Here is a 14,429-nt window from a genome sequence, read left to right as displayed (position 1 = left end):
TCAAAACAAATAGTCATCCGGCCAAAGTGGACAAGCTACTTTGACTGTGTCCACGTTGATGGGCAATTGAGGCTCTGTTTTCAGGCAGGTAGAGTCCTTCTCTCTACTGGGGTGGAAGAACAACACACAGGCTCTGGGGAATCTGTTAGGAGGGAATCTGAAAGTTGTATGCGGTCGATTTAAAGTTGTGTGTGAATGCAGAGCCTGAGGGGGAGAAGAGGGAGAGGGGGGCAGGAGAGGAGAGGAGGGAGGGAGGGAGGGAGGGAGGGAGGGAGGGAGGGAGGGAGGGAGGGAGGGAGGGAGGCAGGGAGGGAGGGAGGGAGGGAGGGAGGGAGGGAGGGAGGGAGGGAGGGAGGGAGGGAGGGAGGGAGGGAGGGAGGGAGGGAGGGAGGGAGGGAGCTTGGCCACTGGACCAGGACTGACTGGCTTGACATTTAAACACTATGTGTCACTGAGATGAAAGAAAATAAGCTCTGTAGGGTGTGTGTGTGGAACCTGCTCTCGTGTGTGTGTCGGTGCGCTCGCGCGTCTTCGTGATCTATTTTGCGCACCGTGGGAGTAGTTACTTCCTGTTTGTTGTTGTTGTTGTTTTGGCGCATTGCCGTGACGACGCCTGCAAATGATTCTCTGGAGGGGGATGTTTGGGCGTGACGCACCATCAGCCCGGTGATTTTGGCTGTGTTGAGACAGTATGGTGTTGCTCAGCCAGGTCTCACTCACACGCCCGCAGGAGCGGCTGGGATCCCCGGCCGTGGGAGTTTCCTGGTGAAGTTCCCAAAACTGGTGGTCATGAAAAGCCGTCAGTGAAAAACCATGAGTGGACACGAGTGGGCATGAAGCAGCTGTTGGTGAGGAGGAGAGAAGAGGACAGTTTCTCTCACCTCACCTCTTTTTCCTCTCCTCTTTCTTCGCCTTTCTCTCGCCTCTTCTCTCTCTTCATCCACCTTTGGACCTTCTTAGTAAGTCCACCTTTAAACTGTTCACTTTCGTTGCTGTCAAGGTCAAGTTAAGGTTTATTAGTTCAGAGGGGTAATTTGTTGCAAAGCTGTTAACTGTAGAGAAAGTTCCAGTGATGTAGTTGGAATCCCCATTCACTTAACTGACTGTGTGACAACGTCAATCATTTCAGACAAGTTGGATTGTCAAAAACAATCATTCACTGCCACAAATTTTTTTTTTCTTTATTTGAGCCCATCCCAACACGGAATAAAAATCTAGGCTTAGCTCGCTAATGACTTTTGAAGGAACTGGTGTGAGGACTGAGGCATTGTCTGAAGTAATTACTGGAATTCAAAATGCTACGCTCTGGCTCTATGTCCTATCAAGTAGACTGACACATGACAAAAATAATTAAAATGAGTTCATTCAACCAATAAAAGTCTGTTAGCAGAATTTGAATATCCTTTATCAAAATATATCGAAATATATAGGCATTTGCATGCCAGCTGTCAATCAAACCTGCGACTGAAGCGGAGCATGGTAATCACCAACCTGGCATCGCCAGACCCATTTGCAAATTTGTTTTAGTCTGGAACCTCAGTTCCATTTTACATTTCCAAGGGGCGTTATCAACAGGCACAGACCCAAATACCTCTGGATCCAATTAGATCCAATTTGATAGATACAACCAATCAGAACCATGTTTGGTCTTGGTTGTTTAATGAAAATGCCTCAACGACCCTCCTCTGTTCTGTCATCGTATTTAGCCCCTTATCCGGCTATCACGGACGGTTGTGATTGGCCCGGCACTTTTCACGTCGGAGGGGAATCTTTTAGAATGGGAGGGTGGCCATGCACATCTGCCTGAGCGAATGAACAGCGAGCTGGAAGATTGGTCCGGTTCCCGAGCTAGGTGATTACCGAAGGTGAGGAAGGAAGTGGGGGGGTTCTCTCTCCAGTCAGCGACGTGGTGACGAGCGCTTCTCCCAATGTTCTCAGTAGCGTGAACGCTGTCTGGGGCCTCCTTTAGAAGACTCGCTGCTCAAATGTGACAGTGATTCATAGCCCAGCCCACAGTCTTCTGTCTCTCTCTGTGGCTGTCAGCGGTTTCTAAAAAGCAGGAAGCACGTTGACCATGCAGACAGTTTAATGCCAAGGTTCCCTCCTGCGTCGCTTTCCCGCGTGAATTCTTTCATGGCAATCTTTTCATCCTCCTAACCAACGTGACTTCAGACAGGTTGTTGGGTATTTTGGGGGATTCAGGCGCACAGACGTAGAGAAAGAGACTCTCCAACCAAGTAATGTGGCTTTGATGTGCCAACCGCACAGCCTCAAAGACCGTAAAGAATACACCGTACAAAGCTAGCTGCAGCAGATCTGTCCGAAAGGACCCCCCCCCCCCCAGCCCCCTCTTCCCCAGTTCCCCCCCCAAGACTGCCTGCCACCTCCACCTCCCAACTCCCCCCCCCCCCAAACACACAAAAACAGAATCCACAAACTCAATTTTCTATGAAAGTGTCGGCCAACAAGCCAGGCACGGTGAGGCAGAGAGGAATGTGGCATCACAGAGGCGCAGGCAGATGGCGAAGGAGACAGGAGTTGAGCTATCGCTAAAAGCTAACGTCCGGACAGACATTCCCAAGAGCAGGAGCCAGAAGAGATCACACAGAGAACAGATGGTCAACTACCCTTACACTACACCTGTCTCCTCACAGCCAGACTGAGGGTTTTTGTAGCACTATCACGCAAAGTCCCAAAAATGTGAATGCAAAAAAATACATTCTGTGTGCAAACTGTTTGTCAAACCAGAGACTATAACAACACTGGAGAGACAGATATATTTATGACACAAGATATATTTTTTTCTTTGGTTTACCAGAAGCCATGGTGGATTTGTGTGTGTGCGTGTGTGTGTGCGGAAACTAGAGATCCTCTCTCTCCCTCTTCATCCTTTTTTATTCTTTCTCTCTCTCACACACACTCACTACATCCTTGTCTCATATCTCTGCTCCCTCTCTCTACCTCTCTTTCTGTCTTTCTCTCTCTCCCTCCATTTCTCTCTCTCTTTTCTCCCTCCCTCTCTCCAACCCTCTTTTTTTCTGTCTTTCTCTCTGCTTCACTTTCTCTCTCTCATCCTCCCTCCCTCCTTCCCTCCTTCTAACACACAGTCTCTATCTCTCGCTCTCTCACTGTCTCTGGCTCTCTCTCTCCATCTCTCTCCCTCTTCATCCCTCTTGATCCCTCTCTCACACAGAAAAAACCCCATCCCCTCCCCTCTCTCTCTCCTTCTGGGGTTCATCTTCAACCGAGGTTGAATCGTGTTTTCATGAGGAGCCGGTCGAGAGAGGGGCCACCCTCTCTCACCCTCACCATATGACTCAGCCGACGTGACTCCTCTCTCCTCCAGATCTCCTCCACGATGGCCCTCATTGGCTCGTTAAAAAATTGCCCGAGCAATAGCAGACGCCTCAGTGACGCACAGCTCTTCCTGATTGTCTCGGTGTGCTTGACGCCCTCTCCTTTCGTACATGGGAGGACACAGTGCACAAAAAGTAGCTGCCTCGTGTTTACCTAGTCGGTACAGGCTTATATTACTGCGCACCAGAACACGCCACCCCGAGAGTCAGCTGAAGCCTCCTGAAAGCCACACACACACTCCCTGGCAACCACACACACACTCGCACACACACTCCCTGGCAACCACACACACACAGACTACAGCCCTTACAGACTCACCACTCGGAATAAAACACGCCGTTCTGCATCAGCTCCCACAGAACTGTAACAGAAGCCTGCGACGGGTAAACACAGAGAAACGTTGATTTTGTACTTGGTGTCCTCCCGCGTAAAGGTTACAGAATAGAGCAGGAGTGAACTCCAGAGAGGGGTGGTGGGGACAGGCTTGTTTTGAACCCTGGTAGACAGATGTGCAGCATCCAGCTGGTCCACAGCTCAGCACAAAGCCCTCTGACCTTAGCCAGGCTCCCCAGGGGTCCAAACCAAACACACACACACACAGTCACTCGGCCCAGGGGAACCATTCGAGCGCACGCTCTGTCCTGTAATTAACTTCCCAAACAGACGTTCACTCCACAACAGCTCAGGGAGCTGGATCCCCACTCTGAATAACCTGCTCTGATTGGACAGCGCTGCTCTTCAGAGAGCTGGTTCCCAACTCTGAATGACCTGCTTTGATCATCTAGTTGACACAAACAGGCTCCATTTGCTAAAGAGAAAACGAGCCAGCCATCCCTCACACAGTTACACTTGAAGACATGAGCACTGTGAATCTGGTACTGTATCAGAGGAAGGGAGTGGAGCCTTATAACCACTTGTAACGACTCATCTCATGAACCAATCCCACGTCTCAGCTCCAGCCAAATCCCATTGGACAACGGGTCTCTGAGGTGGTACAGGGAGACTGCGTAACGGAACCAGAACCGGTGAGAACTGGGTCGGGTAAATCGACCGCTGTCCTCTTCACTGCTTAATAGAACCCTGCAGTGACTGTACTGATGTACTGACTGATGTTAGGAGTGGGGTCGAATGGAAGCGTTCTTCCAAGAGTAACCCAGGGACAAGCAGAGCATCGATCCTGTTATTCAAACCTTGATATCTGTCTCTGGGGCTGATGAATCACAGCACGGGGAGGGAGGGAGGGAGGGAGGGAGGGAGGGAGGGAGGGAGGGAGGGAGGGAGGGAGGGAGGGAGGGAGGGAGGGAGGGAGGGAGGGAGGGAGGGAGGGAGGGAGGGAGGGAGGGAGGGAGGGAGGGAGGGAGGGAGGGAGGGAGGGAGGGAGGGAGGGAGAATGGCGGAGGTAGAAAGAAAATGGAAGAGGTGGAGAGTGTGAGAGATAAAGGGATCAAGAGAAAGGAAAAGAAAGAGAGAGAGAATGAGAGAGAAAGAAGGGGGTGACAGAGAAAGAAGGAAATTGAATAGAATAGAAAGAAAGAGAGAGAGGCAAAGAAAAAGAGAGAGAATATTAAAGATATAAAGAATGTTGATGAGGAAGCAAACAGAATGGTAAAGATATATATTTTTTTCTGTTCTGATTTGTCCTGGCCAGACCTTTTCTTATTGGTCCTGGTCCGAGCTGTTCTCATTGGTCAGAACCATCCAGTCTCTATGTGTTTGTTTTGCTCTGCAGAATAGCATGAAAGACGACCGCTGTTACACACCACAGATCTGACTGGGCCGGATACCAGACCAGACCCCATGCAGACTGACATGAACACACATGGGAGAGAGACAGTCACAGTGAGAGAGAGCGAGAAGGAGAGAGAGAGAGAGAGAGAGAGAGAGAGAGAGAGAGAGAGAGAGAGAGAGAGAGAGAGAGAGAGAGAGAGAGAAAGAGAGAGAGAGAGAGGGAAGGGGGCAGAGGAGAGAGGGGGGATAGAGAGGGAGAGAGAATGAGAGACAGAGTGAGTACAAGAGATTTGGAGAGAATTGGAGAGGGAGAGGGGGGGGGTGAGGGGGTAAGGGGGTGAGTGAGAGATAGAGAGGGGGAGAATGAGAGAAAGAGGGAGGAGGAGAGAGAAAGAGATAGAGAGAGGAGGGGGAGGGGGGGTGGAGTGTGGAGAGAAGAAGAATCCACAGTCACTAAAACCAACCAGTCGTTCTCATTACTCGCATTTCACTAAGGGGAACTACAAAGGCATGCTTTCTTCCGTTCTGGATGTGAATCCCTCTGTGCCCCCCTTCCCCCCACCGGGGAATCAAATAGAAACCCAGCGAAAGGAAAAGCAAAGACGAAAACAGCTAATTCCGTGTAAACATTAAGGCGATGCTTCCTTCATGAGCAAACAGAGAGAGCCAGAGACGGAGACGCTCCTCTGCAGTGGAGACGGCCGAGACGGAGACGCTCCTCTGCAGTGGAGACGGCCGAGACGGAGACGCTCCTCTGCAGTGGAGACGGCCGAGACGGAGACGCTCCTCTGCAGTGGAGACGGCCGAGACGGAGACGCTCCTCTGCAGTGGAGACGGCCGAGACGGAGACACTCCTCTGCAGTGGAGACGGCCGAGACGGAGACGCTCCTCTGCAGTGGAGACGGCCGAGACGGAGACGCTCCTCTGCAGTGGAGACGGCCGAGACGGAGACGCTCCTCTGCAGTGGAGACGGCCGAGACGGAGACGCTCCTCTGCAGTGGAGACGGCCCGAGATGAAACCACCGAAGCACAGAGGACGATCACACCTTCGCACATTACACCTGACGCCCCTCTCCGTCTCGGCCGTCTCCACTGCAGAGGAGCGTCTCCGTCTCGGCCGTCGAAAGCCATCAAAAGCACATTTCGTCTGCTTCACTGTCACCCTCATTTGACTCGTACCAATGCATGTCGTGGTTATAATGTGTTTATCCAAAGTGTATCCAACCATCCCCGCACCAAGTCTGGCTTCCACTAAATCCTAATGAACTACGTTACTACAGTACCTTTGTGTCTTCACTGTGGTTACCGGAGGTTTGGCTATGTAGTGACATGGTGGTGAATGTAACCTTCATGTGAAGTGTTTCTGAACCCTGCTTCAGATCTCGCAGGCCTGGCCACCGTGGAAATCTCCCCAGACACATATACCCCATATAGGACATGGAGGTCATCTGTAGTCGTTAGGATGATAAACACCGATTCAGGGGCTGCTTACATAACAGCAGCAGCCAGGAAGCACACAGTATAAATCAGGACGCGTATGAACGTTTGCAGTTCTAGAATGCAGTAGAACCCCCCACACTCATGACCAGGCATGGGAACAGGGTAACCATACACACAGATACACACATTCAGCCACACACACACACACTTATACACAGACACACAAGTCACAGACACTCACACGTACAAAGACACCCACGCACATTTGTGCGCACACACACACACCTCCCCCACATAGACACACCCACACGCATGCACATATGAACGTTCTATTCAATTGAGGAGCTCCAGGCAGGAGTACCTTGCTGTGCAGCCTGCGAGACGTGACACATGCACTGCGTCTGATTTGTGGAGGCAAAGAGAGGGACATGAATCATCAGCGCCCTGCCAACATGGCCGCATACTAATCACCATTTTACCCAAAGGAAAACACAGGCAGGAACTAATGACACAACACTGTAGGAGTGTGTGTGTGTGTGTGTGTGTGGTGTGTGTAGGTTAGCGTGTTCATGTGTGCAAGTGTGTGTGTGAATGTGAGTATGCATGTTTGCAAGTGTGTGTGTGTGTGAGTAAGTGATTATGTGAGTATCCATGTTTGCAAGTGTGTGTGTGTGTGTGTGAGAGTGAGTGAGTGTGCATGTTTGAGTATGTGTGTGTGCATCTCTACGTGTGTGTGCATGTGTGTGTGTGCTCCTCAGTGGGAGGGCGAAGCCAGGGTCAGTCAATCTACCCCCACACCATTTACCAGCGCTAACATATTGTCTGCATTTACAATAATTGCTAAATGCAGGGGAGGGAGTTCATGTAAATGAGCAGACAGGACACAGATCTAACTGTCTCGTCGACGTCAGAGAGGACCAGGGTTGCCACGACGGTGATACGACCCAAGATCAGACTGGAGGTGTGTGTGTGTGGAACAGACCTGAACACAGTCAGAGGGGGGTGAGGGGGGGGGGGGGCAAGAGAGGGTGATGGAACAGTGAAGAGACAGAGGGGGGGGGTGAGGGGGTGCTGGTGCGGGTGAGAGGAGGCCTGCTAGTCCCATTAGTCAGTCTGTGTGTGTGTGTGAATGTGTGTGTGTGTGTGTGTGTGTGAGGGAAGGGTGAGGGTTAGGTCTCCAGATGATGGTTGCGTGTCTAGGTGGCGTTTTGGCTCGGTGTGATGGTTAGGTGTCTAGGTGATGGTTAGGTATCTAAGTGGTGGTTAGCTAGGTAGGGGGTGGTTTGGTTAGGGTGTGAGGGTTAGGTATCTAACTGATGGTTAGGTGTCCAGGTGCAGGTTAGGTCTGTAGTTGGTGGTTAGGTCTGTAGGTGGTGGTTAGGTCTGTACGTGGTGGTTAGGTCTGTAGGTGGTGGTTAGGTCTGTAGGTGGTGGTTAGGTCTGTAGTTGGTGGTTAGGTCTGTCGATGAGGGTTAGGTCTGTAGTTGGTGGTTAGGTCTGTAGGTGGTGGTTAGGTCTGTAAGTGGTGGTTAGGTCTGTGGGTGGTGGTTAGGTCTGGAGGTAAGGGTCAGGTCTTTCAGTGGTGGTTAGGTAAGGAGTTCCAGAAGGACAAGTTCTCTACCTTTCTGAGGACCTCTGCCCAAGGTAACGAAGCCGGAGGAGATGAAGTTGTGAAGGTCGTGACCTCCACTGCTGCGGACACTCTCCTTCCCGTAGTGGAGACCTGTACACACACACACACAGGCACACACACACACACACAGGCACACACACACAGACACACAGAACACGCGCACACAAACACAGACGCACACACACATATAAGAAAACCTTGAACAAGCCCTTTGAAGCGTCATGACCATTAGCAGCAAAAACAGAGTCAGCAACAATGTCAGCGCTCAAATCCTTCACGATCCCTGGAACACAACACTACAGATGCCCACGAGATCTATGAGGAGCGCGAGCGATTCCGAGGCATTAACTCGCCCGGCCGTAAACGAATGAAACCGAAAAACGACACGGTGGCCATCGTTCGCGCAAAGCGGCGCCAGGTGCGATCCCTCACGCGCTCTCTCCCCTGGAGGTTAGCGTGAGGAATGATGTTGGGGCCACCCGGCGTTTTTCATTCCGGGTTCCACGAGTGTCGTGATTCCGTCCGCGTACCACGACACTGCCGGTGTTAGCCCTGGGAACCTCCGTCCCTGGAATCGCCGCCATTGTCGAAAGCTAACGGAGCTCTTCGAAAAGCAATCGCTCCCCGCGCGGACCTCGCGACAGGCCTTCCTCTTCTCACACACACACACACACACACACTCCTCTCCTCACACACACACACACACACACACAGTGACACTCCGCTCCTCACACACCGACATGCATTTACACACACACGCACACACACACACACATGGACAAACCTCTCCTCACACACACACACACACCCAACTCATTAAGCTGAACTGGTGTGAAGAGGCTTGAGCACCCTCTTCTCGTTGCGGTATGGCTGGACGCACTATGAATACCTAATCCTTGATATGAAAGAAAGCATGACTTTCACCTCAAGAAGTGCTTTGAGGGCCTTGATAGTAGGCGCGAAAGGTGAATGCTTTCTTTTATTCATGCTACCTTTTGATAATGATACGACCGTTTTCTCAACACCTGGCCATTTTTTGGGCGAGAAGAGGGCGGGAGGAGGAATAACGGGATGATTGCTGTCGAGGAGGTAGAGCAGAGGTGGAAGTGAAGAAGGAGGGTGGAGGGGAGGGAGGGAGGGGGTGGTGTAGTAGGAGGAGGAAGAGGTGGGGAAGGAGGAAGGAGGAAGAGGAGGTGGAGGGGTTGGGGAGGAAGAGGAATTGGAAGAGGTGGAAGAGGAAGTGAAGGGGTTGGACGAGCGGCGCCGCGCTGCTCCAAGGTCGATTAAACTCAGACACAAGGAGGCGGAGGTCGTTTACATGCCTTGGTGACTTTACAGCATCTACAGCACATCGCTGGTGCTGGGAGTGTGTGTGTGTCTGTCTGTCTGCGTGAGTGTGTGCGCGAGTGAGTGTGTTTAAGATCTCTCACACCTTTGTTTCTCTGTTTCTCTCTCTCTCCCTTTCCATCTTCCACCTTTTCTCTCTTTTCAGGTCTCCTTCTCTTTTTTCTCTTTCTCTTTTTTGTGTCTCTTCTCTCTTCTCTCCTCTCTCCCTTTCTCTCTCTCTCTCTCTCCCTTTCTCTCTCTCTTCTCTCTCTCTCTCTCTCTCTCTCTCTCTCTTTCTCTCTCTCTCTCTCTCTCTCTCTCTCTCTCTCCCTTTCTTTACGCTTTCTCTAGAACTGTCCACCTGGCAACGGCATGAACTCTCATGAAATCAGCCGAGCAGAGTTTATAGAGGTGAATGCATCCCGTCATGTACAGTGGGCCATAATTAACGGTCGCTCTTGGTTTGCTAAGGCCGCACCGAATGAATACCAGTCGCACACCTGCAACCCCTCACACATTGTCTCTCCCGCCCACGCACGCACAGGTCAAGAGATCTGGGAGGATAATCAGGGACGATAATGAGAGGTGGAGCCGGGGACAGGAGGAAGAGGGCCAGCTGGAAGTGTCAGGTGCTCTTCTGGAGGACGACTTCAAACGCGCCGACGCGCTCAGCACAATGGGCATCAGATGGGCATGGGGGTGATGACTCACAGGGCCTGGGGGGACGGAGGGGGGAGGGATGCACCGGGGGGGGGGGGGGGCTGGAGGGGGGGGGGGGGAGTCAGGTTGGGGGCAGGAGGGGGGGCCTGGGGTCACCAGAGATGACCATGTAGGACCCCAGGAAGAATAGCTTTCAGCTTATGCTGAGGCTAATGGGGATCCAAATACAACAAAACAAACAAAACAAAAACCAGAGATGTTGGGCCTGCTCTGGTTTAGAGTGACCTGGTGAGAGGGTGATGCACATTTGGTAGGATGAAAGTGCAGACTGTATACAATTACCAAAGGGCCTGTGGGCAATTTATATATTAATTAAACTAATTAAATCATGGTTTAGTAATTCAGGCAAAACTCAGGCATGCTGTGCAGATCTCTCCGAGCGATAAACACACTGAAACCCATTCAACACACACACACACTCACACACACACAGACACACACACACACACACACACACACACAAATAATCACGCAGGAATGTGTTTAAGAGAATGTCCCGTGGTCAGGTCAAAGGGAGGTTGAAAAGTTAGAAGGTTCACGTTGTCAGAACTGTATTCCATCTATTCATAAGGGCTATAAATGTTTGTTTTGGTCCCAGTGACCTTTCCAACATGGAAACCGTTGACGACCCTCTAATGAGGTAATCGATTCCAGCACTATGATGCCATGATAATATGGAAGTGAGAAGTGAAACGCAGAATATGATTCTCTCCTCCGAGCAATAAGCCTTTTATCCATTTTGCCGGAAGCGAAAATGTCAATAAATATGTGACTATACTCAAATTGTACATTTCAAGTACACTGTGTAGAAAAAAATAATAGAATGAAAATGTATTGGTTTCTCATTGAATATACTCTTCTCCATTTGGGACTGTATGCTAAGAAGACAGTCGACAAACAGGTAACATTAGACCCCTCTTAAATAAATGACTAACAAGCACTTCTTGCTGTGGCATGTAAATAAACATCCTTTGAGAGCTATGGGTGCGTTATCAAATCAAATTTGTATAGCTGTTTTCACAGTAAAAGCAATGTCACAGAATGGCTAGACAAATTCCCACAGATTAGCACCTATAACCGACGTAATCCCTCAGAGAAGATGAGAAAGGAAAATTCCCGCAACTTGAGTCGATCCAGAATTTTCCAAGGTCTTTCTGTTATTGTAGGTAGGTGTGCTATGTTTACAACCACTACCCAAAACAGAAATCCCTCTACGACACAGAGAGGAGGTGAGTAAAAATAGCTTAGTCCTTGTGAGCTGGTATCATATTCTGCTGCCTGCTCGGTTTTGCTTTGGGGCGGGATCCGTATGACTTTTTTCTTCTTCTGTCCTGTGTTTTTATTTGTATTCTTGTCAAGGAATGTATCATTCTAGAAACGCTGCGGAGGCCGAGAGCGATGTGCCAAGGCCACAGCTTCGGACTGCGGCCTGAATTTATAAATATCAGGGCGTGTGTGTTTTTGGAATGCGCCTTCTAAAAACAGCTTGTGTTTGGGCAGGATGTGATTATTGTGGACCCTACTGTGACCGCCTGCTTCTATTCTGTCCTGGATCAAAGGGGGACGGGATGTCATTTGCGCACTCTGGTTCTGTTTGATACGGTCCTTGTATCTCACACACAAACACACACCCAGACATCCACGCACACAGTCAGAGACAGACCCCCAGACACACTCACACACTCATACACTTGGACATACACTCATGGACACACATGCTCAGACACACATGCTCAGACACACACACGCACAAACTCAGTCAAGAGATTCAGGAGCAGAACCGCGAATGTAAAATGGTCTCTCTCCCGCACTGAGATCTAAGCCAGAAGTGTCAATCTCGGCAAGTAGAACTCTTATCGGGAGAGTCGCACTTCTCTGAAGTACTGACTGCTGCAACGTGGGGCCGCTGCACATTTGGGCACAAATGAATATGCATTTCTCTAGGCGAGCGAGTGCTCTCTTCACTCTCCGCCTCTGTTCTGCATGCAGTTGATTGTGTTAGTGGAGAGGAGCTCCCCATCTCCACACACGTATTACCCCCGCCTCCTCTGCCAGGCCTGTCACGGCCGGTCACGTCCACAACCGGAGGACTGGCGAGCCCAGGGCGGGAGGATGCTGCTTGGGTGGGGCTTGGGACTGGGGTTGGGTGGCTGAGAGGGCTAGGGCTGAGGCTGGGTCTTGGAACTGGGGGCTGGGCAAGGGCTGGGTTTGGACTGGGGCTGAGGCTGGGGCTGGGGCTAGGGCTGGGGCTAGGGCTGGGGCTGGGGCTGGGGCTAGGGCTAGGGCTAGGGCTAGGGCTAGGGCTAGGGCTAGGGCTAGGGCTAGGGCTAGGGCTAGGGCTAGGGCTAGGGCTAGGGCTGGGGCTAGGGCTAGGGCTAGGGCTAGGGCTAGGGCTAGGGCTAGGGCTAGGGCTAGGGCTAGGGCTAGGGCTAGGGCTAGGGCTAGGGCTAGGGCTGGGGCAGGGCTGGGTTCTGGGGCTGGAGAGTACTATTTAAGCTTGACAGTGCGTAAATACACTCAAGGTCATAGTGAGGGCAGTCTGGTGTGTATGACAGCGTATTAGACCTGTCCCCTGTACAGCACCGGGGCTGGGCCAGCAGCATAACAAGATTGATAGAGGGAATTGGGGGCGACAGACAGAGGCATATGCTGACAGGAAGTAGACCAGCCAGAGATGTGCAACGGAGAGGGAACAAGGGGGAACCTGAGACATGGACTAGCTGCTCTCTTCCTCTCGCTCTCCCCATCTTTCTTCGACTGTCTCCCTATTTCTCTCTCTCTCTCCACCGCTCTCGCTTATCTGTAACTGTTTCTCTCTTTCTCTCTCTCTCTGTCTCTCTATCTCTGTTTTTCCTCCACTTCTCTCCCTCTCTGTCTTTTCCCCTCTGTTTCTCTCTCGGTTGTCTGTCTATCTTCTCTATCTTTGTGTCTCAAGACTTTCCCCTCTATCGGTCTCCTCCTCCCTGTCTCTCTAATTATATTATAGATAGAAGTCAGGCTGAAGTCAATATTGCTTAATAAAACTAGGGTATATTTCTCTGTCTTTCTCTGTCTCTACACCTTCTCTTCCCTGGTCTCCCTCTCTCTGTATGTCTGTCTCTTTCTTTGCCATTCGCTTCGCTCTCTATCTCTCTCTAACCCCCCCTTTCTCTGTCTATCTTTCTCGCTGTCTATCTTTCCATTTTTCTCTCCATCTCTTTTCCTCTCTCCATGACCAGTCAAATTCACCACTCTCGTCTGTTGTTCCATCCAAGGTTCTGAATCATGCTGCGTGCCGGCTCTATGAGCTATCAAGTCCTCATTGGCTGATTCGCCCAGCCAGCCAATCAGGGGCTTTCGCTTCCAGCCCGTCAGAGATGATGGGACCGCCGCACTGCTGCCCTCGACAGCCACAATTATCTTCGCTAGCTACTCAAGAATATCCTCTCTCTCTAGCTCTCTCTTCCACTCTCACGCAAATCGGATGATTACTGGACGTTAACATGGAAGATTACGCTGCTGTCAGTGAGGTCAGAGCTGACTCACTCACACACACACACACACACAAAGACACATAACTGCCTTAAACATTCCCTGAGAAAGCCCACTGCCACCATTCATATTAAAACCAACATTACTCTCCAACAACACAAGTTTTCCAAAATGAAGCAATCAGTTGCAGGCGGCCTTTCTTGTCAATAAAGCTTGGGTTTGTGAAGACTCGGGTGCGGTGACGAGCACCTGCTGAGCCCATTCCGGCGACGGCATGCGTGGTCTCCTACCGTGGTTGGACTTGGAGGTGTGGACCGGCGTGTAGTGGTTCTTGGAGGAGGTCCTCATGGGCGTGTTGTCCTTGGGGGAGCCGTTCATCGCGGCAAAGTTCTCACAGTCGTACTGGGAGATGGGGATGGGTCCCTGCTGCCTCAGAATGTCTGCTAGGGCTCTGTGCACACACACACACACACATACACACACACATACACACACGGACACACACACGGACACGGACACACACACACACGAGCACACGGATATGCATACCCGCATGCACGCATGCATACGGACACACGTACGCACACGCAAACACACACACAGGCGCACATATGCGCACGCACAGAGGCACGCACACACACACACACACGCAAAGATAAGTGACATGTTAGAAATAAACGATTAACAGTGGGCCTACAAAACACAGTAGTTCATGTTTTTTTCACACTTCATGGTGCAGTTCTTTCGTGAGAGG

The 14,429-nt window shown here is 51.0% G+C and overlaps 1 protein-coding gene across 2 annotated transcripts in view; it reads right to left on the bottom strand.

Annotated features, from left to right (window-relative positions):
* Positions 1–14,429, bottom strand: part of shisa6b (shisa family member 6b) — a 49,863-nt gene that overhangs the window by 32,942 nt on the left and 2,492 nt on the right. For both annotated transcript variants that reach the window (XM_084670780.1, XM_084670781.1), the window contains exons 2-3: positions 13,966–14,126; positions 8,147–8,248 (exon numbers count right to left, since the gene is read on the bottom strand). In XM_084670780.1, the coding sequence (XP_084526906.1) occupies positions 8,147–8,248; positions 13,966–14,126 (263 nt within the window). The remainder of the gene's footprint in view (positions 1–8,146; positions 8,249–13,965; positions 14,127–14,429) is intronic.

The sequence above is a fragment of the Hypomesus nipponensis genome, chromosome 13 (genome assembly GCF_054491055.1).
Source record: "Hypomesus nipponensis isolate SF chromosome 13, ASM5449105v1, whole genome shotgun sequence".
In the NCBI taxonomy this organism is placed as follows: Eukaryota; Metazoa; Chordata; class Actinopteri; order Osmeriformes; family Osmeridae; genus Hypomesus; species Hypomesus nipponensis.
The sequence above is the reverse complement of the archived record's forward strand: the minus strand, read 5'-3'. Positions and strand labels throughout refer to the sequence as shown.